The sequence below is a fragment of the Onthophagus taurus genome, chromosome 6 (assembly GCF_036711975.1).
Source record: "Onthophagus taurus isolate NC chromosome 6, IU_Otau_3.0, whole genome shotgun sequence".
NCBI lineage: Eukaryota > Metazoa > Arthropoda > Insecta > Coleoptera > Scarabaeidae > Onthophagus > Onthophagus taurus.
In genome coordinates, this window is record NC_091971.1 from 9788516 (window position 1) to 9816403 (window position 27888).

At 35.2% G+C, this 27888-nt stretch overlaps 2 protein-coding genes across 3 annotated transcripts in view; one reads left to right on the top strand and one right to left on the bottom strand.

The window, feature by feature from the left end:
- The first annotated feature begins 18 nt into the window (after positions 1-18).
- The window catches only part of LOC111427790 (midasin), a 44979-nt gene continuing 17109 nt past the window's right edge, over positions 19-27888 (top strand). The window contains exons 1-7 of the mRNA XM_071196646.1: positions 19-325; positions 508-728; positions 781-1011; positions 1067-1592; positions 2966-6543; positions 6994-8332; positions 9790-9918. Of these exons, the coding sequence (XP_071052747.1) occupies positions 227-325; positions 508-728; positions 781-1011; positions 1067-1592; positions 2966-6543; positions 6994-8332; positions 9790-9918 (6123 nt within the window). The 5' untranslated portion in view covers positions 19-226. The remainder of the gene's footprint in view (positions 326-507; positions 729-780; positions 1012-1066; positions 1593-2965; positions 6544-6993; positions 8333-9789; positions 9919-27888) is intronic.
- Positions 9970-27482, bottom strand: LOC111427742 (uncharacterized). Of its 2 annotated transcripts, none has more exons than XM_071196648.1 (7): positions 26229-27482; positions 20286-20484; positions 16087-16418; positions 14716-15026; positions 12717-12899; positions 11140-11361; positions 9970-10957 (listed from the first exon to the last, which is right to left on the bottom strand). In XM_071196648.1, the coding sequence occupies exons 1-7, from the start codon at positions 26236-26238 to the stop codon at positions 10844-10846; spliced, it is 1371 nt and encodes a 456-aa protein (XP_071052749.1). In that variant the 5' UTR covers positions 26239-27482; the 3' UTR covers positions 9970-10843. The 2 variants fall into 2 exon arrangements, with proteins under 2 accessions (XP_071052749.1, XP_022918773.1); XM_023063005.2 differs by having other exon boundaries at positions 10870-10957; positions 11123-11361.

The window sequence follows — 27888 nt, forward strand, 5'->3', positions numbered from 1 at the left end:
ATTAAAAATATGTAGTTTTGTATAAAAATGTTTTTTATATGATATACGTAAAAATTATGGATAAAATATGTTTGGTTTTGTAAAAATTATAATTTGTTATTTTTTGTTGAGTTGGTTGACATGATTAAAAACAAACCTAACCTATCTTTTATCAATATTCAATACGGCGCTGGACATGTGGTTATTAAGTTTATTTGTGTTAATATGTGATGACAACTTGTAAATTATGGATAATAAAGTAATGGACTGCTTTGCCGAGAATTGTGGCAAATTTGCCACGTTAAATAGGAAATTTGGTGAAGTTTTGAACAAATTTGATTTGAAGGTAGGTTTTGTGTTAAAAATGGAACTAAAACTTAATATAAATTGTACAAAATTGTTATTATTACCGAATAATTATGATAAAAGATATTAATTTGTTTATAATAACTTTTTGTACAATTTATTGGTGTATATTGGGTTGTATATACGGATGAAACCCAACATACATCTTTTTTGATATTTTAGAATTTGTCCAAGCATGAAATAAATCATATTAAACAAATACTTCTAAAGTATTTATTACACCCTGATGCAACAATTTTTGTGGCGAAAAATTTTCCGCAAGATCTTCCAGATTTGCTTACAAAAGCTATAAACATTGAGGAGGTTCAATTAAACAATGAAAATCATATTAGAAATTGTTTAATTCTTTCAAAATTACTCGATGTACACCCTGATGTTGAGAGGTTTGTTTCACATCAAAAATAAGAATTATTTAATTAATTATGATTGTTTTAGTTTTGTTATAAAATATTTTGAAAAAAATCCATCACCTTTTATTTCTTTAAACAATACACAACAACCAAAAAAACAAAGAACTAATAAAGAATTTATTGTTCTTAATGATAAAGAAATAATTTGCATGGTTTATAGTTTTTTGAAAAAGATGCCTGATTATTTTAAGAGAAAATGGTGTTGGTCTGAGTTTATAGAAAAATATGAAAATAATGTTGATGAAACAGTAAAATGGTGAGATTATTTTCATTATTTAATTATTAATATTTAGAAGTTTTATTTGTTTTAGGATTTTTTGTAATTGTTTAGCAATTATAACAAATATGACAGAAATCACATTAAGAAAGTTTATTTTGACTAAATTAACAGAAACTCAAGCTAATCAATGTTCAATTAAATATCTAACTAATAACTCGTTAGAGAAAGATATAACTTCAATAACTTTTAATAATTTTGATGATTTTATAACACCTAAAGTAACATCATTAACTAATATAAACGGTATATATTTACCAGTTATTGGAGAACCAATTGAAAGTGTACAAAAAATCGTTGAAGTTGATTCAACTAACGACAATTTAAAAAAAATTGCTTTGGGAATTGTTTCCAATAAACGCATTAACTTAATTGGACCCGTTGGATCGGGAAAAACGGCATTAATTGAATATTTAGCGTCGAAAACTGGAAGAATTTTAGGCGAAAGTTTTATTAAAATACAACTTGGAGATCAATCAGATAGCAAAATGTTATTGGGAACTTATAGATGTACAGATATTCCTGGGGAATTTATTTGGCAACCTGGCGTGTTAACACAAGTAATGTTATATTATGTAAAACTATTTTTCCTGAAACTATTATGTAATCATCAAATTAAAATTTGACACCATGACAATCGATAACAACGCGTTGTGGTTTTTTGAATAATTCTTTTTTAATCAAATTGTCATTATATTTAGTGGTTCTTTAACTTTTCAATACACGCGCTCAAACTATGAGTGTTACACATTAGCACTGTCACTAAAAGTATTACTAGACCTAGAACTAGAAATATATAGTGGCTTCTTACTAAAAAATATTCAAACTAAAACACCTAGGAAAAAGAGTAAATTGATTTTTAGTAATCTGTTAATTGCATATTCAAAAAATAAACACAAAATACAAAAATTTATTCACTGTAATAAAAAAATATATAAAAATAAACTAAAAGAGTACAAAAACTATGGCACAAGCCAAAAAATTGGAAACAATTTCGTGTAGATGCTTTTACAATAGATAAGGGGGAATTCCCTATTAATTTTTTTGTATTATTCCCGTGGAAATCTAGCTTTTTATTCGAAATGTCTAGACAAAAAGGCCAAACAACTATTGAAATTAGAAAATTAGTTCAAACATTTCCAGGAAGGAAAATCAGTACAAGAAATTGCAAAAATTATAGACAGAAGCCATTCTACGGTGCACAATATAATAAAGCGTTTCATTATCCACAATCGGGTGGCAAACAAGCGAAAGGGCGCTCATAATAAAATTTTTATTGAATTGATTGAACGATATTTAATAAGAAAAATGAAAGCGGATCCATTTCTTAGCGCACCAAAGCTGGCCATTATTGCTGAGAATGAACTAGGGAAAAAAGCTAGTGGATCAGCCATCAGAAACATGCTCCATAATGCTAATTTACACGGTAGAAAGGCGAGAAGAAAACCGTTCAAAATGCGTATCTCAATGTTTTAAAAACCAGTTTACCTCATAACGTGGCTAAACTATCTCTTGGAAGCGACTAACGATTCTACCAAGACAATGATCCAAAACGCAAGGCGTACAAAGTACGTTCTTGGCTCTTATATAATTGTCTTCATGTAATCACTAGAAACAATACTAGGCCTAGAACTAGAAACATTCAGATTTAGACGTCTTGAGAAATGTTCTGCTAAACCCGAATGTTTCTAATTCTAGGTTTAATGTTTTTTCTAGTGATTTAATACAAAAACAGTAAATAATGTAAATAAATAATGGAAGGTTAAACAACAATTTTAATAGTTTCAGGAAAAATTTAATACTATCCACATCTGCAAAGTTGACTTGTTAGACTCAGAATTTAAGAAAAAACTCATTGTTCCTCGTCTACAATTAACAACTTTCCAGATTTTGATGTAACAAACGATTTTTTATTATTTTTTTATTTATTTAGGCCGTTATGGACGGTAGTTGGTTATTATTAGAAGACATTGATTCCGCTAGTATCGATATAGCATCATTGTTAAGCGGTTTGTTAGAGAATGGTTACTTAACAGTACCCGGGTACAGAGATTATGTACCAATTAAGCAAGGATTTCAATTATTTGTCACTCAACGATTACTACCAAGCGTTTCCGGTTACCAACGAATAACAACACCATCAACAGTTTTATTAGAAAAACATTTATTAAACATAAATATCCAACCTTTAAGTTTAGAGGAATTAGAATACATCATAAAAACTTTGCATCCAACCTTAAAAACAATTTCAACTAGAATTATTAATATTTTTAAATATTTAAACGATAACGTTAATTTGAATTCAACCGATAGAAATTGTCGCTGTATAACAACGAGAGATTTATTTAAATGGTGTTCGAGAGCTGTTGTTAATTTTGATGTAACGAGCCCAACCAGCGGTTTAAAACTACTTCAAGATGCTTTAGACGTGTTTTGTTATTCATATTCCAACATTGACGATAGAAATAAATTGGCTCAATCGATTTGTTCTGAATTAGGAATTATAACAGAGAAAGTTAATTATTTTTTTAATCAATACAAACCGAATTTAAACGTTTCAACAAAATCGATTAATTGCGGGCGAGCAAAGCTTAAAGTCATCAATAACTTAACCGAACGAAAAGTTAATTTTTGTTTCACAAGAATGGCATCGTGCTTATTAGAACGAATAATGTGTTGTATATCAGCAAACGAACCAGTTTTATTAGTAGGAGAAACCGGAACCGGTAAAACATCAACCGTTCAATATTTAGCACGAATGTTAGGTCAAAAATTAATTGTAATTAACATGAATCAACAATCGGATTCGTCAGATTTATTCGGTGGGTTTAAACCGACGGAAATTAAATTTATAATTGGACCGGTAAAGAGTGAATTTGAAAATTTATTTCATTCCTTTTACAACGCGAATGAAAATGAAAAGTTTTTGGGTCATATTAATCACTGTTTTAGCAAAGAACGCTATAACGATTTAGTTGTTTTAATGAAAACTTGTTGTAAATCAGCGCTAAAAAAGTTTGAAAACGGCGAACAAATAAATACGGGGTCTAAAAGAAAACACACAAAAAAGAATAAGAAATCGAATTTAAACGATGATATTAAAATAAAATGGGACAATTTTATGAAAAAAATTGAAAAATTAGAACAACAACTTAAACATAAAAACGCTTTAGCGTTTACTTTCGTTGAAGGTAGTTTAGTGAAAGCTATAGAAAATGGTTATTGGGTGTTATTAGACGAAATTAATTTAGCTTCCGTTGAAACGTTGGATTGTTTGTCGGGTCTTTTAGAAGGAAAACATAGCTCGATTAGTTTATTAGAGAGGGGCGATAAAAAACCAATTAAACGACATGATAATTTCACTTTATTCGCATGTATGAATCCGTCAACTGATGTGGGGAAAAAAAATTTACCCGCCGGATTAAGAAATCGATTTACCGAACTATTCGTCGATGAATTAACTGACGAAAAAGATCTTCTTATGTTAGTAAATAGTTACTTAGAAACTTTATCAACAAGTACTAAAACCGAAAATATCGTTAAATTTTATTCGAAAGTTCGTAAAGAAGCTCAAATGATTTTATGCGATGGATTAGGACATAAACCACATTTTTCTTTACGTTCCCTTTGCAGAGCTTTAATGATAGGCTCTAAAAATCCGTGTGGGACCGTTTTAAGAAGTCTCTACGAAGCTTTTTGTTTAAGTTTTTTGACCCAACTCGATTTATCTTCTTACAAAATCGTCGAAAGAATGATCTCCAAGTACATCGTGGGCTCAGAAAATCAATTAAAAAGCGTTATAAAACAACCAATTCCAAAACCGATTTCACAAAGAGAAACTTACAATTTTTTACAATTTGAGGGATATTGGATAAGTCAAGGGGATTTAGAAGTGGAAGTCCCCGAAAATTACATTTTAACACCATCAGTTAGAAAAAATTTAAAAGATTTAACTCGAATTGTTTCAATCGGGCAACTCCCCATTTTATTACAAGGTGATACATCGGTTGGTAAAACTAGTTTAATCGGGTATTTAGCGAAATCAAGCGGAAATAAATGCGTTAGAATCAACAACCACGAACACACCGACTTGCAAGAGTATATCGGTTCGTATGTTGCGGATGTTTCCGGTAAATTGGTGTTCAGAGAGGGTGTTTTGGTAGAGGCGATGCGAAACGGTCACTGGATAATACTAGACGAGTTAAATTTAGCCCCTTCAGATGTCCTGGAAGCTTTAAATCGGGTTTTAGACGACAACCGTGAACTATTTATACCCGAAACCCAACAAGTTGTAAAAGCTCACCATAAATTTATGCTATTTGCAACACAAAATCCACCAGGTACTTACGGCGGAAGGAAAATGTTATCACGAGCTTTCAGAAATAGATTCGTCGAATTACATTTTAATGAGATTCCCGCCGCCGAATTAGAAACGATTTTACAACAACGTTGTTCTTTAGCTCCATCTTACGCTAAAAAGATAATAAATGTTATGAAAGATTTACAAACAAGAAGAAGAGGTTCGGCTGCTTTCGCTGGAAAATATGGTTTTATAACGTTAAGAGATTTATTTAGGTGGGGTGAGCGGTATAGATTGGCCGAAAAATCGGATAAATTATACGATTGGGATCAACATTTAGCTGATGAAGGTTATTTAGTACTAGCTGGAAAAGTGAGAAAATTAGAGGAAAAATTAGAAATTATTGAGGTGTTAAAAAAGTATTTAAAACGAGATGTTATCCCAAATAATTTATTCACATTATCAGATAAAACTTCAACTGTAACGAAAGAAATCTTAAAAAAGCTTTACGAAAATAACGAAAAATACAATAACATAGTTTGGACGTATAATATGCGTCAAATGGCAGTTTTAGTTTCAAAAGCTTTACAATTTTATGAACCCGTTTTAATAGTCGGAGAAACCGGATGTGGAAAAACGACCATTTGCGATGTAATCGCCCGAATTAACAACCAAAAATTAATGACAATAAATTGCCATATGCACACGGAAAGTAGTGATTTTATCGGCGGATTAAGACCAGTAAGAGATCACACCGACGATGTTAATAAATTATTCGAATGGATCGACGGACCCTTAATCGAAGCAATGAAAGAAGGATGTTTATTTTTAACGGACGAAATATCTTTAGCCGATGATAGCGTTTTAGAACGATTAAATTCGCTTCTAGAACCAGAAAGATCGCTGCTATTAGCCGAAAAGGGAATCGATATCAACAATCAAGCCAATTCCGAATTGATAATTGCCCATCGCGATTTCTATTTCATCGGAACGATGAATCCGGGCGGTGATTATGGAAAGAAGGAACTTTCCCCGGCTTTACGAAATCGATTCACCGAAATTTGGAGCGAACCCTGCTCAAATCGGCAAGATTTTATTAACATAATCAATCATAATGTGAAAACCAACGTTTTAGAAACTTATAATATTGGTTTTGGAGAGCTAATCATGGATTTTATTGATTGGTTTCAAAAAGAAGATATAGGAAAACAGTTCGTATTTTTATTAATATAGTATAACCTTGATATAGCAGATCTCGTTATAACGAACTTCGGATATAACGTACAAAATATTTTTAAGTCACTATTAATATTATCTATCCTACTAACAGTGCTAGTGTAAAACTAGAACTAACACTAGACATAGAACTAGAAATATTCAGGTTTAGCCCAACGTCTCTCAAGACTGCTAAACCCCTCTCAAACTAACAACACGAATTGAATAAACTAAGCATTTGCTAATTCAAAGCGTGAAATAGTAGTATATGTGACGTCACGAACGGGCCTTTGAGCGGTGCACCTCTTAGATTCTACCGTCCTTGGTATAAATATCCGAATTGATGTGCATTAAAATTATTTATATTATATTCTGTTATATCGAGGTTTTACTACACCCAAATTATTTTTTTTATTTCTTTTAATACCTTTATTATTTTTTTTTAGATTTTCATTAACAATTCGTGACGTTTTAACCTGGGTGAACTTTATAAACGCTTGTTCAAATAAAATATCGATTAAAGATTTATATTTAAATGGAGCTTACATAACAATTTTAGATAGTATAGGTTCAGGTGTTCTTAATATTGAAAACAAAGATGTTATTGCAAATATTAAATCAAAATCACGACAATTTTTATTAAACACATTAAAAAAATATAATATTAAACCTGACTTAAAAACTAATGTAAATATCAACGATGATGATCAATTTAAAATTGGCCCATTTTCGATTCAAATCGGATTCGCTGAAACTCCGGAAACATATTTTTCTTTTCAAGCACCAACAACGTTTTATAACGCGTTAAGAGTTGTTAGAGGGATGCAATTAAATAAACCGATATTATTGGAAGGTAGTCCCGGTGTTGGAAAAACTAGTTTAGTAACAGCTTTAGCAAATGCAACACAAAATAAACTTTATCGAGTTAATTTATCAGATCAAACTGACATTTCTGATTTATTTGGTGCTGATTTACCCGTGGAAGGTGGAAAAAGTGGCCAATTTTCTTGGAGAGATGGACCCTTACTTCAAGCTTTAAAGAAAGGTCATTGGGTTTTATTGGACGAATTAAATTTGGCTTCCCAATCAGTACTGGAAGGTTTAAATGCTTGTTTAGATCATAGAGGAGAGATTTTTATCCCCGAATTAGGAAAAACTTTTGTTGTAAAAGAAGGAACGAAATTTTTTGGATGTCAAAATCCAATAAGACAAGGTGGATCTAGAAGAGGTCTCCCAAAATCATTTTTGAATCGTTTTACACAAGTTTACGTTGAATCGCTCACTTTAAATGATTATCAAATAATTCTAAAATCGCAATTTCCCCAAATTGAGGAAATATTAATAGAAACCATGGTTAGGTTTAATACTGAATTAGCAAAAGTATTAAACAGACATTTATTTGGACACTTAGGCGGCCCTTGGGAATATAACTTAAGGGATTTAACTAGATGGTGCGAAATTATAACTGAAGATTTTAAAGAAACCGGAAAATTCGAACCCGAGAAATTTATTAATTTGATTTACGCGAATAGATTACGAAAAGAAGAAGATAGAAATTTAATGAGAGAGTTATTCCAATCTTTTTTTAAAACAAATCCAAATTTAGAACATGGAATTGTTTATGTTACCTTTGATAAGATTTTTATTGGTGATACATGGATGAACCGCGAAATTTTCAATTTTAATTTATCTGAAAAAGATTCGAATTTATTGGTGTTGAGAGGTCAAATGAAAAATTTGAGGGATTTATGTTATTGTGTTAAAATGAATTGGCTAGCTATTCTGGTAAGTTTTATTTCACCATACATTCAGCCATAGATTTAAGAATGAAAAATAAAAGTGAAAATTTTCTTAATCTTTTTATGTGAAATGTCTCCAAAAAATGTAATGACAATGCAATTTTACTGTACCAAACTAGGAATAATTATTTCATGCCAAAAAGAATGTTTTATTACAAACTAGTGTCGCAATGCGAACACGAAAACTTTAGTTTAGCTAATTACGTCAGAGTTGCTGAGGTATTCCCCGAAGATCGGAAGCGCGGAACTTGAGGAATAATTTGTCTGTCAATTATTTATACCCGATAACCTAAATTTCCATGTTAACAGAAATAATGAGTCTTCAAATGGATTATGACATTAATTAAAAGGAAATTGAAAAGTTGAGAAGGAGGTTATTACAAAAGCTGGGTAATTTTCTTATTTGTGTCATATTTGTGATGCTGGGCTAAGAAGTAAACCCTTATTTAATACTGTGTCTCCAAGGTTAATTCGGACACCACTACTTTTGGATTGGTTAGGTATTGACTACCCCAATTTCTTACAAATACTAGGCGGATTTTTGTCTCTTCCAGCAAAGCGCCCTTAATCTCAGGTTTTACTGGAAATTTCATGTTTCCTAACCTTGGCATGTAAATAGTTCCACAATATTTGGGTGGGATTTATGTCTAGGGTTTGGAGGTTTGAGATTCTCACTACATAAGAATAATTATACATTATTTTGGATCGTTATCTTGATAGAGTCTGAAAAATAGTTTATCCATTATTCCTTCAATCAAGTGTAAAGATCTTAGTCGAGCAACTAAATACAACCCCGACACCATCACATGATCTACCATTATGCTTTACAGTTCTTTATAGGTCTCAGTTTTTTTAGATGCAGCTTTCTCTTTAACCATACATATGGCTTACCGTCTCACAAGTAAAGATACCTTACCACCTGACCAGTCTGTAGAGATGTTAGGGTGTCTAAACATTGCGCGAAAATTTAATCCGATGTTCTGGTTCCTTTTACTAATCAGTGGTTTTCCTCTTCCTTCCTACCTTCCTACCATTTAAATCTCAATCATGAAGCATATTTCTGATGGTTGGTATCCTGATTTTTTTCCTAATGAGTACATGAGAAGTGTTGCAGTTGCTGTTCATCGATTGTCTGTACTGCCGTTATCATTTTTGCCCACCAATTTGTAATTCTGTGTTCCATGATACGTGACAGATACTTCGCGCAGCTTGGATCAGGTTATGATCACTTCATTGCTATTAATATTCGAGCTACATCTATACCTGAGGTTACCCCTAACCGCCTATTATTGTTGATTATTGATTTTTAATAAATCTAACGAACCCAAAAGCCGTACAGATTAATTCATTACATTATAGAAAATGATTAAGAAAATTTTTCATTTCCAAATCTATGGTTAACTTCACACACGTTCGATTTTTTTATAATAAAGTTTTATTCAGGTTGGAGGTACTGGAAGTGGAAAATCAAGTCTCGTGCGAACTTTAGCTGGATTGGCTGGAAAAACATTACTCACTTTACCTGTTACGTCAGCTATGGACACTTCGGATCTACTAGGCGGCTTCGAACAGGTATGATTTTTTATCTTTTAATAAATTAGGTGTAACATATAAAAAACAGAATCTGATTTATGCTGAATTCTTTATTATTCTACAAAATAATCTCTCAGTACATTTCCATATAAGTATTCATTTTTTGTACACGTTCATAATTATCTATACAAAATTAGATACATTTAATACATACTTAATATTTTATTATATCAGATCAGTTCTTTAGCATCACAAAAAGAAAAGAAATTAAAATTATTTTAGACGAACAATTATTATTATTTAGGTACATATAGTCAATTCCTATTTCCATTTCGCTGGGTGTCTCGTTACAATACTTGTATTTTTAGGAACGTTCCAATTTTATTTACGATTCATAGATTTTAAGATTTTTTAAGTACTATATTAGTTTTAGTGGACACTTCTTAAGTTACCCTTCTTATTCGTTTAGGCAGTGATTTAAAAAATTTATCTTAGTCTTTTTAAACATGTTTTTTTAACTATCATTTTGAGCAATCTTTCACGTTTATTTCTTTTTAACCCACTATTACTCCTACCTCAGATTTTCTTTCGCTAATTTATACACAAATTTGTGCGATTAGCTAATGATATCAATACGTGTAATTCAAATGTGACTTTTTGTATCTACTCAACTTTTAATTTATAATTCCCTTGATTGGTCGATATTTTTAAAAAATATTTCTTCCTTTTTTTTAAAAAGATTTATTTATAGAAGCCAATTCGTTACTTCATTTCAGGATCGAATTTGAACTATAACATATGATTTTCATGCACTACTTTTAAGATAGAGACAAATGGACACTAGGAGAAGGTGTTATTATGCTTAAATGACTACGTGTTGTTGGTGCTTCCTCGTTTCGGGCTCATGTTGTCTCGTGTCGGTTTGATCCACCTCTTAGATTAAAGTGGACTTGTCCCAATCGGGCTACCCATTATCACTGGGTGATCCCAAATCTGGGCTTGAATAATGGACTGTTGGCGTTGGCAACAATGTACCATTTATCGGTTCTATTGTCCATGGACTCAAATCGGTGTCTCCCTAAAATAAGGAATGAAAAGAAATTATTGGTTTGATCTATGATATTCTTTGTAGTATGTGCTAGTTTTTAGCAGTTTTGGATTTTTAAATAAATTCATTGTTTGAATGTTGTGGATTTTAAAATGTACAAAATAAAGAATAATGTGTCATGCTCACACCACTTACATATAATATTTAATTACCATAGAGCTATCGGGGTGGGCGGGAATCGGAAGGGGCGTCTTGAGGAGCGATATGTCGGCTTGTCTGGGGGGATCAGGCGGCGGGGGGACGTTTGAATTGCCCAGCCAGTGGGGTAGCCATCCGCAGCAAAGGTCCAGGGCTGCCCTTCGAAGTCCCCTATGTAGAACCAGGAAGAGTGTAGGGTTCACGATGGCGTGAACGTATGATATGTGCAGCGTTATCTGAAACAACGGAACGAAAAGGGTGGTCGTACGTTATCTTTCTGGGCTTCTTTTATTCCACATCGTAAAGGATCCTCTCCCTGCAGGTACAGGATCCGGGCGGATCGTTCTTAGGACGACGCGTTTATCCGATTACTGTCACTATTGGCCTACTCTTAACGGGTTTTACCAACAACGGGATTTTTTCGGACCCTCGTAAAATTAACGAGTTTTTTTCTTTTTGTGATGATAAAGAATAAATGACTTTTTGTTTTTATGGTACTTAAGTACTATTTATTCATTTTAAGATTTATTTAAATATTTTCTTGTATAAGTAAATGCTTTTTTATCGATCGTAGCATCTAGAAGCCGAAAACCCTAAGGCTGATATACTAAACCGCTACTATCTATTTAAATGAGAATGACTTTTTATAGCAAAGTCTACTAAGATAGGTTTTGCAGAAAAAAAATAATATGCCCCAGGATAGTTTATTTTATATTGTGCAACGTGTCTACTTCAATTTACCGAGTGTTGCCGAAGGCTTGGTGATAGTCGTTCTTTTCAAACGCCCATTACGTACGCAAACATCCTCGCGACCCAAATGCTCGACTCATCCAGACGAAGGCGACTATGGGCCCCCCCATTAAAATTTATGGCTCAGATTACGGCATTAGCCCGCTAGAAAGTATCGGCATAAATCATTTTCTGGACGAGTTAAGATCGTGCGTTTACCCTCAAAATCCGAAATGACGCTCTTAAAAGGGTTGTCGGTTTCACCCTCGAATATGTCATCGGCCACGTATTCATTTGTTTGCGACTAGGCACCAGGGATTGCTCGTTTTTTTATAACGGCTTGACTCTCTTGAACTTGTGCGCGTGGAATAAAAAATACAGGGAGCGGCGGCGTTGGGTATGGAACGTGACCGGTTTTCATGAATATGGAAATACGGCCTGGATGTACGTTTTTAACATTTGAGTTCGCTTTTATTTGTTTTTCTGGATGATTCTTTGAAATATGTATTGAACGTTTATATTAAATTAAAATGAAACTTATCATATGAGTTGCCAATTCGTTTCGGGTGGTTCATAATTTCATGTTCGGGAGGTCTTAGTGAGAGCATAAACACTTGGAATCAAACTTCGATCGTCGTTTCCGAGTTCAGGTGTTTTCCAGGAGAATTTAATAAGTTCTATAGCGCCATTGTGTCTGTGGAGTTTTAGGGTACCGCGAGGGTGGCTTCGTAAATCGAAATTTCGTCTCTGATCGGCAGATGTTATAAATGGTGTTTTGGAGATTTGACAAATTTTACCCTTGGGCGTTCGATGATGAATATAGGAACTTTTTTGTGGTATCGTTTTTGGACCGATTTCTTACCTCGTGTCCTAATGGGTTTCCAAGGACCGGGTGGTTTACTAACGTGACGAAAAACAGTGGTCCCCAAAATAATACGTAAGCAGCCGTTATAATAACGAACATTTTCACTCGTTGGACTCCGTCTCTTTCCATTCTGTCTAAATATTCGCGCATTTTTCTGTGTTCTTCTAAAGCACCTGATACCTGTAAGGAACAGAGAAGAGAAATGTATAAATCTGGAATGATATGTTGTTTGATAAAAATATTTCTGCTTTGGTGTACTTTTTCCTTATAAATTTAAAGCTATCTCACGGACGGTTTTTGTTCCCTACTTTTCCCCTTTAAATTTATGCTGTAATTTCGCATAATTTATGCGATAGGGGAATGAAATATCCTGCGAAATTTGTTTTGGAACTTTTCCTACTTATAAGTCTTGAAATCTGAGCTGAGCGCGGACGGCACAATTGAACCGTTGCGTTCAACTGTCAACTGTTTCGATACTAAATTTACATTCGAACAAAGCGGACCCGTGTTACACGTTTCGCGCGTCCGCTCGGAAACCGCCTTCGTTCCTTGCCTTTTAGACGATACGGACGTGGTGATTTAAATCGATTTCGGGTACGAACCCGATTAATTCTCTTACACGCGAATCGGAGGCGGCCGCCTCCTGTACCGGAATCAATATGGGATGAAATACGTTCATTCGGGCCTTGGATGAGCATATGATTTACGCGATTTATCCCCGGTTTGCGCTCTAAATGTTCGTAGCTTACACTCGAATCGTAAACGTTGATGGTTTGATATATTGGTGATTTACCAGTCCTTTCAAAAGTTACAACCGATTTATTACTTTTTTCCAAACATCAAATATTAACTCAATGATTGATGTGTTTTGATTTAAAATGTCCTAGTAACGGTGCTTGTGTAAAACTAACACTATACCTAGAACTAGGAACATTCGGGTTTAGCCAAGCGTCTCTTAAGACGGCTAAACCCGAATGATTCTAGTTCTAGGTATAGTGTTAGTTTTAGTAACAGTGCCAGTGTAAAACTAGAACTAACACTAGACCTAGAACTAGAAACATTCGGGTTTAGTGTTAGTTCTAGTTGTTATTTAGCGTTAGATTTTAGTATATTTTTCTTGAACTAAATGTAGAACTAACATTAGACTTATAACTAGAAATATTCGGGTTTCGCCGTCTTAAGGGACGCTTGGCTAAACCCGAATGTTTCAAGTTCTGGGTCTTGTATTAGTTGTAGTGCTAATGTTAGTTCTAGTTTTATTTATTATTCACCGTTAGATTGTTGTATACTTTTCATTGTACTAATAACTAGAGCTAACACTAGAACTAGACAGTTTCGTGTTTAGCGGTGCATCTTCAGATTATGAATAAAATTTTGCAGATTATTAATTAAAAATTTTGCATACAACGAACACTCCCTTCCCTGTATTAATCTATGTTTTACTGTATTTTTGTTTAGCGAGGTTTATAACTTAGGATGAAGTGTTAAGCAAGGTTCTCCCCGATGTAATTAAGTACGTAGTCATCATACCTGTTCACCTGACAGAAGTTACGTGAAATATTTTAATATTATGCAGGTTTAATCGTCCACCCTCCGGTTCTGCCACCCCGTATTAAGTTCCTGCAGGCCTCTAAATTATGTTTCATTCATTAAGTAAAGTGGAAGGGGTCTTGGAGCTCTGGTTTACGCCCCGCCGACGTCGACGCCGTTTACGTTTACACTTTACACGTTTAACCAACTGAACGACTTGGTCCACGTCGGACCGTTTAGTGTTTTACCCTGTATTGCGGGTTTTAGTTTCTAGAAAAGAGAGAAACTCAACGCGCCACTAAAACGCTTTTCTTTTTAAAATTTAATTAAAACGTGGTTAATAACAGTTAGCTTGTAAAAGGTTTTTTTGATAAAAATCTTGTAACCTGGTTCTATTTTTAGTTACTATTTTTGAGAAATCAATCAATAACGTATCAATAGTATTTTTTTATTGCATTTTGCTTACCCGTTCACCGTTGACGTTGGTCTGGTGAGATGCACTAGTGTCGTTTCCGATGGGTCCCCCGGGTATAGTGGGGACTCTTCCACCACCCGTCACGTTAACGAGCGTAGTAACCAGGCCTGCGACCCGTACGGCCTCCACGTTCGCTTTCGTCAAGTCCCTGTGGAGCTTTCGCAAGTGGAATAGCGTCAAGAGGACACACACTATATTTACGGCGATCCAGAGCGCGTTCAGGATGTAGTGTCGCAGAGGGCCGTGAATCAAAGGGCAAGAGGGTGCTCTGTGACCCGGTTCGCCCGGCGCGGCCAAAGCACCTAAGACACAAAAAAAGAAAGGTGAGAGAATCCCTAATAAGTTTCACAATTTCGTCGCGAGAATAGAGATGAGAACGGAAGGAACAAAAGGTGCAAGTGTTATAACGGGGAAAATTTTTACGTACGGTCTTTTTAAAAGACTGAAAAAAACATGCGGAATAATTCACGGCTGACAAGCTAAAATTCCGCTGGATTCTCGTGCCAAAAACAAGAAATCCAATTTGTGACAACCGCGTAATCCTCGGACGCTTCCATTAAAACAAAATGAAAATAAGGGCGCGTCGCGGGTTTCAGGATTTTCGCTCCCATTGCTGATTGTATCAGTTAACAAACTTATTAACTCTGTAGTTTAATTTTGGACCGAGTTTCGAGTTTTGCTTTTTCGTGCGGGAAAACGTCAACTTTTTCAGAGCTCGGGTCGTTTAAGCACTTGAGGCGTTTCAATTAAGCCCGCGGAGGGTTTAAAGCGGCCTCACGACGACCACTCACCTCGTCAGGGCAATTGTGCCGTTGGCTGTTTGCTAACACGCGAAGTCGGCTCGTGTCCTTCCCCAAAAAAGCCCTCCAGAAATCCTCAAGTTTGATTTTAAACCCCACATCGTTAAAACGAAACGCTTTACAACTTCGTTATCGCCGTGAAATTGGATTATTTACAAGTTTGTTAGAATCTCGTGGCTTTCGCATTTATAATTTAATATTTTGAAAGTTTAAAAAACTGAAACACTTTGAAAGCTCGCGATTTTAACTTTGATACATTTGTAGAAGTTCAGTTGTGTGTGGAGATCGGTTTTGCGATAAAGTCCACCGCAGGTTCCTGGCATCGAATCCGGTTGAAAATTTATACCATCCGGACCAGTAAATTTCAAAACGATCCTTGGCATTCATCCGCAGATATATAATAAAATACCTGTGTTACTCGACCTTACCCAGTAAATTCGCACTATGTCTACCTAGTTGAAATGATAGATTCCCGACAACAATCTAGCATTCCTTAAGCACTCTCGACCTTATTAGCATTCGACAAGCCCTAAGTGCACATGCTCTTCGTTGCCACACGTACCCGATAGGAACGTCGGACCTAAATTGATGGTAATAGAGGCGAACCAAATCATGAAGGTGCCGAATAGAACACACTGCGGCGAATCCATCAAGAGAGGCGCCTCCGCATATTCGGAATCGTCGCTTTCGTCGTCTGGAAATATCGGGGAGTCGTTCAAGACTGTCGTCAACATGTTAACTGTGGCGACGGTCACTAACAGTAGAAATGCTGTCTCAACCAGCGAGCACTTGTGCACTGGTTGACAGTGCAATATAGACATTCCTAAGGGTAATAATAGGGCGGCCCTCGCACAGTCCACAACTCCCTGATGAAACAGTAACCCTTGGGACCACCTGGAACAAAACGAAAAAGAAATATTTTCTAGGTAGTTTTGTACAAACAGAAAAGAATAAAAAGTAAAGAAAACTGGAGTTGAAAAATAATCCCTGTACTGGATTATTATCCCGGTTAACAATAAACCAGCATTATCATCAGCTGGGACCAGTGATTAGTAGCTTACGAGTTATCTGCGAGTAATTACGAATGCCCCACCCCCCCGTAGTTCTGTTTATGGCTACGGTACGCGATTACATATGTAACGGGAACACATAACGTTTCCATCGCACAATTTCTCTATCCCTATGTTATTCTTCAATCTATAGGTGCAACTTTCCGTTGTGATTAAAGACTCTCGAGCGTTGTACGGACGCAAAATTCGGCGGCGTTTCTCTAGGATTTTGTATAATTGAGCAAGTCATGAATATGCATAGCACGCTCATCGTACCAAGCTACGTCCGACCCGGATTTACTCGACATCGGACGATGTTTCCCGGGCGTACAAGGGATATAAACGATGATTGAAGATTGAAAAACATGAGATACTTTAATCAACAAGCTGCATTATTATCCAACAACTTAGGACAGTGTATATTTACTTCTCATAATTACATTTTAGTGGTTGGGTAATTTAATTTATAACAATTGAACGTTGGCACCGCCCGTTGCCAGAATCAATAGCGGCTGTTTTTCGGGCGCCTTCTTTGATCTAGTCGCGAGAGAGGAATTTCGACCTAATTTTCAGGTCTGTGCTGAATGAATTTCAGTCCGTTGATCATAAGATCGAAATTAATCCTCTCGAGAGTGCGATGGGGCGTCGCGAGAGAGGTCGTATCGTTGGCGAACACCTAATGAGCGGTGCCGATTTTCGGCATACTCCAAATCCTTCGAGTGTCGCAAAACTTTCTCGCAGAATACCATCTAATTGATATTGACGTTACTCGATGTTTGTTCTATGCGAGTAATATGATTGGGGGAGAGAGATGGAATCGATGCTGTCGGGATTTGCGGTCGTCCCGATGGGCACTTTTTCCTGTTTGTGAAGTTTGGTTGGTTGGCGGTTAAGGGGTTGTTGTTCTTTTTAGTTACCGAAATAGAAGATCGATATGGGCTTTTGGTCGTCTTGAAATAGGAACAAACTATCTTGTAAGTTCGACCCTGAGTAAAAAGCTGGACCGGCTAAAATGCAAGTTTAGAAGAACATTCGGGAACAACAGGAGATTAACTTTCACGCTAAAATTGCTTTTAAATTCTCAAAAAGAAACAGTAATAAAGTAACTCAGATAGTATATTTAAAAGTAGCTTCAACAATTCGTAATCGGCTTAAAGTATAACATTCACATAAGTCTTTAAAATCCTTCTTTTAACTAACCGAGTAGATGTATGTGCGCAATTGCTTTAAACGGTGATTTTAACCGTGTCTTTGTTGACTTTATTTATGACTACAATGAAGTAGTTGAGGGGAAAAGGGTTTTAAGGGAAACGTATAGAAGGCGTAAATCCAAAGTCAAACGAATACGTCGACCTTTACAAAGGATTGTGGGGGAACATCCATTTCACCGGGTAATTTAACTAAAGCAGGCACGCCGTAAGAGGCTCTTCCCTTAAATACAGCATCTTCCCTCTTATTTTTCGCACCCCAACCTAATTTCGGCGCTCCGTTTTTAAGGGCTCGACGTTGAATAAAGGGAGTAGTTTAAAGAATGTACACGACCAAAAAGTACTATAAATCTCCACGTCAGAGTGCTGAACTCAATTAAAGTTCCATGCAAATAGAGTTGGTGATATCAAAAATTAAGCTCTGACCTTCTTACAGAAAGTGCTTTTCTCACTGAACCCATTAGTGTCTCCCTATCAGCTGACGTTGTTTCCGGTGATTACCCATCTCGGACACGAGTCGTTTATCACCGACATTGATGAAATAGTTTCGAGTATACCGGATTAAACGTTTCATACAAAATAACGAAAGAAGATTGCGAAAGAAAGAATACAAGAATCGTGGCTTTCTCGGTCAATCGTCTATGATTGCGATCGCGCGGGAACGAATTCCTTCGGGAACATACCCGTAAATGTTTCTACAATTGAGTCCATTGGTTCAACTCTTCTTTCCTTTTAGAAATATGGGTACAGCGAACTGCACTTCACTTGAACGCACGGAGCGTAAACACACATTTTACCGCTAAAATTGCTCACTGCCTTTGGGGAATACGAGAAAAATTTTTGGTAGTAATTCGTATTTTATGTAGTCGGATGGAATATTCATCATAAAATTACCAATTCCAACGTTGACTTGTAAATTTTAAAAGATTTACATAGAGAAAGTACAGCAAAACCTCGATATAACGAATTAATACGAGGAAGGGAGTGTCCGTTATAGAAGTAGAAACATTCGGGGTTAGCCACGTGTCGCTTAAGATGGCTAAATCCGAGTGTTTCTAGTTCTAGGTTTAGTGTTAGTTCTAGTAACAGTGCTAGTGTAAAACTAGAACTAACACTAGACCTAGAACTAGAAAGTTTGAAAAAGTCTGAAGACGCACGGCTAAACCCGAATGTTTCTAGTTCTAGGTCTAGTGTTAGTTCTAGTTTTAATTCAATAAAAATATACAACAATCTGAATAACAATTCAAACTAGAACTGTCATCCTTGATTTATATATCGTAAATATATTGTTATAGTGTTATAACTCGGGGAATACCCCTAGTTTCTCTATAAATATGGAATGGGGCAACTTGGGGAATAACCCGAGTTGGATTCTATCAATGACCGTTAACATTTATATTTAAATATGCTGTACGTTATAAACTGAAGTCCGTTATGTCGAAATTTTACTATACAAAGACAACATTAATTAAAGGAGTTATTATTCAGTTTTAGTACAATATGGTTATGTTGTTTCAACATGGTGTAGAATACATAAAGGAAAAGGGGGGAAAACACATACACATTCATACGTTAGTTTTACTGTAAAAGTTTAGGGGGAAAATTGCGAAAGTATACGGCCTCGTAGATTCGTGGATAAATCGCATTGAGATCTGAAATGGCCTCTGTGGGAATGTTCGAAACCGTACGGTCTCGAAAATCTCATACAACAGAGACAGATAAGCCTCCTTGAAATCTTTGCGATCCCCACGCTATGTGTATAGGTGACATTTTGTAACGTGTTCACGCTGGCATCAGAGATTCCCAAACAATAAATTTTACTATTCGTTGAATGTCACGGAAACGGAAATCTCATGATAGTTATTTTTGCTACGTTGTCCGCAAAATATTTCGTCGGTTTGAATATTGACGTTATTAACTCGATTGCTTTTAATCGCGGTCAATATACGCAATCGGAATTAAACTACGCTTTGATATCTAGTACACATGTCGCTATAACAGCGGCCACCCAGTAATTACGGGCCGATATCGGTAGAATTGTTGGCAGCTCTGACAGGCCTGATAAACTTCCCTAATTCAATTACTTAGCTTGTGTGATGATAGAACGATATTCAGGGAGGGTTATTAAAGGGAGCAAGGAGAATTGCGAAACGAATCTTTATAAAATGACAATCAATTTGAAAAACGATGCGTGATGGGTCGTTAGTTTCGAATAAGCGACGACACAGGAAAATTAATAGGATGTTACGTTAATCGTAAATGGCGAAGAACAGTGCGGAAGAAAGATAGAGGGCTTTCTGTATTCCGCGAATTTCACAGGCTCGCGCGGTCCAATTAGCGCATCTGGGGCTTGCATAATTCATCTACGCGACGTGACAAGCAGGTAAATCGGCGAAAAACGTCCATGTTTTATACGATATACGTGTGCAGACTCTCCCTTGGTATCGATCTTTTTATTTCATGCAAATAATATAATCAAATAAGTAAATTAAATTAAAACTCACCGTCTAAGTTGTCGATTAGCAAGAATTACAGCCATGAGCCCAATATTTGCAGCCATTCCCATACTTCCTAATGCAAAAATTAATGCTGCTTCGGCGGTTCCACCAGGATGGCACTGAAAAACTCTTGTAGCGTTGGATGTAGCGTTTGCGGCCATGCTCCCAAATCGTAAGTTGGCCCCAATCATGGCCACAGCCGATCCTGGAACGGAAGCGAGAAATAATGATGTGAGTTTCGAGTTATAGTTAAGACGTTGCCCGCGATTAGACCCCGGCTATGGTGTTTGAACCGGTGGCATGAATATGGATAAGAAGGAAGTGCGAACTCGGAAACGAGGTCGCCCACTTTGCGGGTATTAATTTATTACAAACCGTGCCAAAACTAATTAGCGTCGCGTTGGCATCGGACGCTTTACGTCGGCGTTTCCTACTTTTTTCTGTTTCCACGAAGGGCTGTTATAAAGTTTCCGGTTCTAATCCCGGTTAGGAGATTGTCGCCGGTTTTAAGGATTAAGGTTTAAGAAAAAACCGCGAAGGACGTGTTCAAGCACGTTGCGGTGGCAACTAATTATCGCTTAAAATTCCCTTTTTCCCTTTTTTGTTTTTGAAACACCGACAAATGACCCACTTAGCTAAAACAAATGGATCCCATCCTTGATTAATAACGATTTTTTTTGTGTCACAGTTACAAACTAAACATGTTTAAACTCGATACTAACAAGCTTTCAAAAAAAAAGAGTCGGGTCACAATTAAAACCGTATTCCAATCCCTTCATACCCCGTTTATTTATGACAAACAATTTAAAGATTAGATCTATATTTTAACTCATTTTAGGTTTAAATTGTGGGTCAAATTGTGTATCATTTATAAAGATGTTATTAATGTAATTAAATTGAAGAGCCAATTTTGAATTGAAAAAGTAAAATAAAACAAAACTGCCTTAAACGATTATAATTTCAATTTTAATGCAACCCATTGTTGTTCGTGACAACAAAAATGACAGGGTTCCTGGTGAATTTGCATCTTTCGGAATGGGACAACTCATGGCTTCTTTTAACTCCATTCTTTGTATTCTGTTCAATTGAAAAATTAGGTTATGTGAATGTAATCATTTTAATCGATTTGGACCACAACATCTCTATAAAGTCAATGAGAGTTTAATAACAACTATAGCAAATGTTATTCTTGTACCCATTTTCTTTTTATAACTCAAGTTTACTTTTCTTCGCGGCTATCCTTGAATGTGTAAGGTAGGACAACAATAAAAGGAAAATAAAACGTTATGAGCTTGCTGAACTTTATTTTTATAACTGACAAAAACTGCTTTTTGGGTTGAATGGATTCATAACGTTTCCAAGTCGAAACAAAAATACAGAAAAGGTTCACGACTATGGACTCAACGTGGGATCGTTTGTTTGTTATCTTTGATATCTCAAGTAACAAATGTTATTCCTCTTTTATATGTTTTACCGGGTAAGAATTCGTCAGGTCCATTTTGAGGTTGGTTTACGCCGGACGAGATCTGGCAATAGATCTCACCGTAAGCTGCTGCAACTACTCGGTTAAACGCTTTTTCTTCGTCGACCCAGATTCATATCGCTTACAGAGGGAAAGAGAGCCGGAGGCGGTGTCCCGCACAATTCCTTGACCCAGTAAGTGCGTTTTATACGTTCGGGAAATGAATGGATCCGGCACAATAACCCGTCGTCTACACCGAGCACCGCGACGCCCGCCACCGCCTTTATCATCGAAGCCAACGCGAGAAAGAAAAGGGGGCCGGAAAGATGTTCCGGCTTTACGGTTGCTGATGGCGGTGTAAGGGGAATGAAAAAAGTCGTCTGGAATGGCCTGGATGGTTGAGAATGTCGCGAATGCAAATTGCCGGTCCCACTTTAAAACCCCTCGCGCAGTGCCCTCGGGGGCGGCTTGTGATAGGGGAAATCCGATTATAGAGCGGCCAACAAAAATTCGCCAAAAGGTCCAATCGAATTTTTCAATTTATTGGGCAACTATTGTTTGGCTTTGTTTATTTTTTTTTTGGTTGGTTTGGTATTTCTCTAATCTTATAACGGCGTTGTTAACAATAAATTCTTTGTTTTTGTATAAACAAAGTCTAATTTATTAAATTCGTGATAATTAGAGTGCGCCAATTAAAAAGGAAATTTTGTAACTTTATTATTTGTGTTGAAAAAGACATCACAAATTTGAATAGATAACATAATTATAAATGAGCAATAAATAACATAATAACATTATGCAGATATAAAGGAAGTAATTAGTGAAATTCGTGTTGCAATTTAACTAGTATTCCAAAGAGGTATTTCGAATAAAAGTAGTTTAATGTTGAATTTGTAATGTTTCAAATTAGTACTAAAAATAATATTTTGGTAAAAATAACTCAAGATTATTTATTACGTGGCAGTGTTAATATATATAACGTAAATTAGAAGAATAATAGAGCACTTCGTAATAAATTTTTTGGCTAATGTAGCTTTTATTAACATTTGTAGGTGTTTTTAATTATAAAATGAAAATGTACAAGTTTCGTGTTTTAGTGGTAAAAAGTATAATCAATTTATTGGACCCAGTTCTTACTTTTTTGCACTAGGTCTGAAAAAGTTGTTGCGAATGTGTGTGTGTAATCCGTGTGCCAAGCGGGCTTATCTGATTTATTAAATGACATAAATCATACGATAAATATCGACAATGCATGTAGCCTCAAAATTACGAAATTACTCAGTTCGAATGCGCTAGAAATGACATTTCATTTCATGCTGTATTATGTATTATGTTACCGATTGTTTAACAGTATGTACGTTTATGAAATACTTTATTGTACATGTAGTCTGTATATGTAATACAAGCCTAATACGAAATTGTTCAAAATGATTATAAAGGCTTAATTTGAAGTGTGTGGAGTTTAAAAACACTGTGTATGAGATTAGAGAAAGTATCAGGAACTGGTGTGGCACGATTTGATTGACATTTTGAATCTGAATGTTTATAATTAAACAATTTTAATTTAAATCAACAATTTCTGGATTATTTTTTCGCCGTGTCATATGATAATGTTTTATAGCTTATAAATAAGTTGATCTTGATATTTTGTTGCACCAAACACACTGTAAAAATTAACTTAACCTCTTGTTGGTTGTTGTTAGGTTTGGCTTGATTCCGAAACGTTGCAAGGAATTCAAAAAAATCGTTGTTGTCTTACAACCATAGTTTTACACCTCAATACTCGCATTGAGGAAGTTAATGTAATCCATCTCTATTACTTCTTTTATATCAAAATCATTTGTGTGTCATATAATATCTGGTTTAGAATTATCCAGATTCGTTGTCAATCGGTTTGTCCGTTTAGAGCTTGGTTTATAATTGACATCTACATCTACTTCCAATTTTTTTAAAAATAAAATATTTGTTTGTAGCCATTCTTTATTATTGATTTAGCCATTCTGTCTTTTTTTAAGATTCCACCGCGATTTATATTCAGCTTTTGAAAATCGATAATTTTCTAACATTGTTGTTTCTGACATATCGTTTTCTGGTTTCATAATATTTGTATCTCTTTTCTCATCATGAATATGTATGGAAACTCGTACTTATCACAATTCAAAAAATTGTATGTAAAGATTTTATTTTTTCGTTCTAAGACTACGGGCCAAATAAATGGCTTACTACAAATGTTTGATTTTGACAAATTTTGCGGCCTTTTTAGAGCGACAATTTGTCTTTATAATTATTGCTTATTTTTTAACACAATATTTACAAGCAACTTGCTCTTGTGCTCGTCTATTGTTGTTAATTTTCAGAGTTCAAAATCCTCAATTTGTTCTTTTTTCTCACTCTAAGGTTAATTTTCTTTTAGGCGTTGAATTAGTTGAACAAATTGTGTATCATTTCAAATTCGATCCCAATTTTAGGCAAAATCAATTCTTTTATTTACTCTCCAATTAACTTTTTTTGGGCTAACTGGGTTATAAAATCCACTACAGCCATCGCAACCCCACTTGAATTGTTACAAAGACTTCTGTTTGTTGTTGAAATTGATTTCCTACGAATAGTTTGATTTGGACATGTTCCTTTGTGACTGACATGAACGTTTTGTTAGTTTAGGTTCTACAAATAAAGATATGGCTTCTTCAGGTGATAACCGATTGTGAGCATTCTTCGAAGGCTTTTTATACTTGTTTACTAGACACTTGTAATAATTTTTCCTATAAAACGCTTAAAATCACCCGCTGGTATAAAATCAATAAATAACCAGTACAAGCCCAAACTTTATTCATAATAACTTTCTTGTATAGTTTTCACTTTGAAATTTGATCGATTTATCAACTCTTACGATACATCTCAAACTGTGATGCTTTTCTGGTTTCGTTATCATATTCAAAGTTTTTTTTTGGTAATAATTTTTGGAATTGTTTTATTTAATAGCTTACATTTTATATCAAGGAAATGAAGTGTAGACGTAAGAAACCTTTTTGGATAATCTACAAGGCGATGATATCTTATCTCTGTTTGCTAGCACATCTCGTGAACTCAATATCTCTACGAGACGCTGAGATAGACGTAATGGCGCCGGGCGTCTCCCTGCTGCAGCTTAACTTCCTGCAGCATTAGCGGCATAGTATCCTTCGCCCTATTACAACCCCCCAGTAATGGGGGGCACTTATATTATTTAAATAGGGGTCCGGTCGATGTCGCGCTTCGAAAGTAGTACTAATGCGCCCCAAAATTGGTTTGATCGGATCGATGTATTCGCGTTTCGTAACGGCCTGTGAACAGGGTGCTGTAAATGTAAATCAAATTTACAACGTCCACTGACAGTAATTGTGTTTTGCACCATCGTTCCGTCTGACAAGTCGTGAATATACGGCACGGTGGCGGAACTCTTCGCGTTGACGATTTTTGCAAAAGAGCTACGTGACACTTTCCAAATTCCAGACATCACGACAACCGGAATATCTCTGTATTTTCTCTCATTGCTTTTGTGAATTGGACGATAGACTACGTTGTTATTTATTGTGAGAACGGTTTCCTATTCATTATCGGAGCAGCACCTCTGAATAAAATGTGAGACCCGCGAGAATAATTTAGCAGTAAATAAATAACTGGTGGTTTGGTCAGGTTTTGGTCAATGGAGCGATAACAAAAATTTATTGGATTTGGATTTAATTGAAATTGAAATGAGTACCGATTTGGGAATTGATGAATGCATTTTTAATGGTGTATACTTTATGCTGCGCCATTTTAATCAGAATAAAAAAAGATTAAAGAAAATAAAGTTTAGATCGAATCTATATTGACCCAATTTTTGAAATATCTGTTATTTAGATAAAACTTTCTACGGAATGTTTGTTCAACTAGACAATTTAGTACTCTACTTGAAGCTATTTCCAAGTTTCTAAAACAATCATCGGATGCGCTAATTCACACAAGATAGCCTCAAGTGGAATACAGCAAAATCGTTGATACGCTTGTCTAGATTTATTGAAGTATGTGAGAATGCATACACGTCTCCTCCATAGAGTTACCATCCCCCTATCAAATATTCCTGGCTAGGGTGTTCTTTGTGGAAATTTACGAGCAATAAAGCAGTATAATACCGCTGGAATGCGTACGGAATATAAAATTGTTTGGTGAAAATTTTGGAAAAATTCCCAAATTAACTCGCCGTAAAGGGGAATGTAATCTAAAAGGAAACGTTCGCGAATTCTTTGTCGGACAGTGTACGAGATCGTTATGTACAAATTACACCGTAATCCCAAAAAACACATTACCAAAGGTCGTAATCGCGTAACGGCCAACAAAATAACTGCGAGAATCTGAGTTAATGCTTCTGATGCTATACTCAAACTCTCGAAATATAAGACCCATAAAATATTATGTTACTATGTTCTATATTTAACAAGTTTATTTTACAAAATTCATTTACTTACCCGCTGCCATAATGTAAATTATTAACGATAACTTCCAAATCCACAAAATTTCGTAATAAGCCAATTTCGTTATTAATATTAATGTTTATTAAGCTACGTACACCCACCAAAACATAGTATGTAAATGATAGTTCCTTTTAGGGATGAATAATTAATCTTCGTTTAAAGCGATTCCGGTTTCTATTCATGTTTATTTACGGAACCGAATCAGAATCAATAATGGTGTTTAATTAAACTATTTTTAGTATTTATTGATCATTTCTATAATCGGGTGAACAATGTTCAGGTTTGTTTCTGCCGTCGGGTCCTTTGACATCCACTCTCGACGAACGAATTAAACTTCTAAGAGGAAAACACTTGTCCTGTTACAATCGTTCTAAAGCTCGACCTAAATAACCCAAATGCAATCTGCAGGATTGAAACCTTTTCTGAGGATTTGCATTGTGCCGGATTGCTTCAATTTAATTTTACGGTTGAGAAAAGGTGGAAGGTCACGATTTTAAAGAGATTTTTATTCTTTCATCATTATACGTTTTTTTTTTTAGATTGAAATAATTATTTTATGAATTTAAATATAATTTAAGTTTTGTAGTTGTAAATAGGTAGGGTTAAACTTCATGGTACCACTACGAGTAAAGTGAAGTAGTTTCTAACGAGTTTTGCTACAAATGCAACCTAAATTTTAATTAGAAATTTTGGTAAAGTGGTCGAGATAAATTTTTTAGATTTCGAATTTTTAAGGGAATCATAAATTTATCTCGAAGCCATAAAACATTCGCGCTTCGCGTTGTTTTTCTTAACTCGTCGCTTAGACGTTTGTTCCTTTAGGAAAAGATAAATTACATTTCGTCGGGCATTTTTGGTGTGCAGCGGCGATTTACTCAGCCCTAAGTGAAGTTTTAAAGCTGACGGGATAAGATAAGCTCCCAATCAATCATCTTCTATTAAGCTTAAAATACAACTTTTACGAAGCCAACTCAAATCCCTACTTACAATTTGATACGCTTATATAATAATTTATTTCATTTATGACTACATATTATTTCATTTTTAAGTTACATTTTTTAGAAAACTTTATTATTACACAAGTTAATTAATATAATGAACACCAAATTTTAATTGGCGAACGAAAGGCGTTCGAAAACTGACTTTTATACAAGTTTTATCACTTTCAAACTATGGGGTGACTGTCGTCGTCTTTTCTGAGCGTTTAAAACGACCGAGAGGAAACGTTTGGTGCTTTCGAGTCGAGTTACGCGGGTCTACTGCAGGGATGCTGTAATCTGCACCCGTATCACGGTTCTGACTTTCCCCAGTGGTGCCACACTAAAGGAACCGCGCACGTTTATAATACCCATCGTGTGATCATTAGATTTTTCATATTTCTTTTTCATTCTTAATATCATCTAACAGATTATCAAGAAGTGCAACGAATATAAAAAGGAAATCTTCTTATTTATCTATTTGGTTTTTCTTTGATAAAATTTTAACGGTTTTAATTAGTTTTCAGTTACTCCAGTTGATTTTTAAACTTCATATTACGATCTAAAATATGGAAACGTTTCGGATATCGATTTTCAAAATGTGTGGTGATAAAAATTGTAAATGTATCCGATTTATCAACAATCATTCATCAATTCTTTTCAGAACCAAAATAAAC

What these genes read in the sequence shown, in the direction of transcription:
- LOC111427742 (XM_071196648.1), bottom strand. An exon ending in AGGTCCGACGTTCCTATCGG is followed by an intron (nt 15,027 to 16,086) that starts GTACGTGTGGCA and finishes TTTGTGTCTTAG; the next exon opens with GTGCTTTGGCCGCGCCGGGC. An exon ending in CCAACGTCAACGGTGAACGG is followed by an intron (nt 12,900 to 14,715) that starts GTAAGCAAAATG and finishes TGTTCCTTACAG; the next exon opens with GTATCAGGTGCTTTAGAAGA.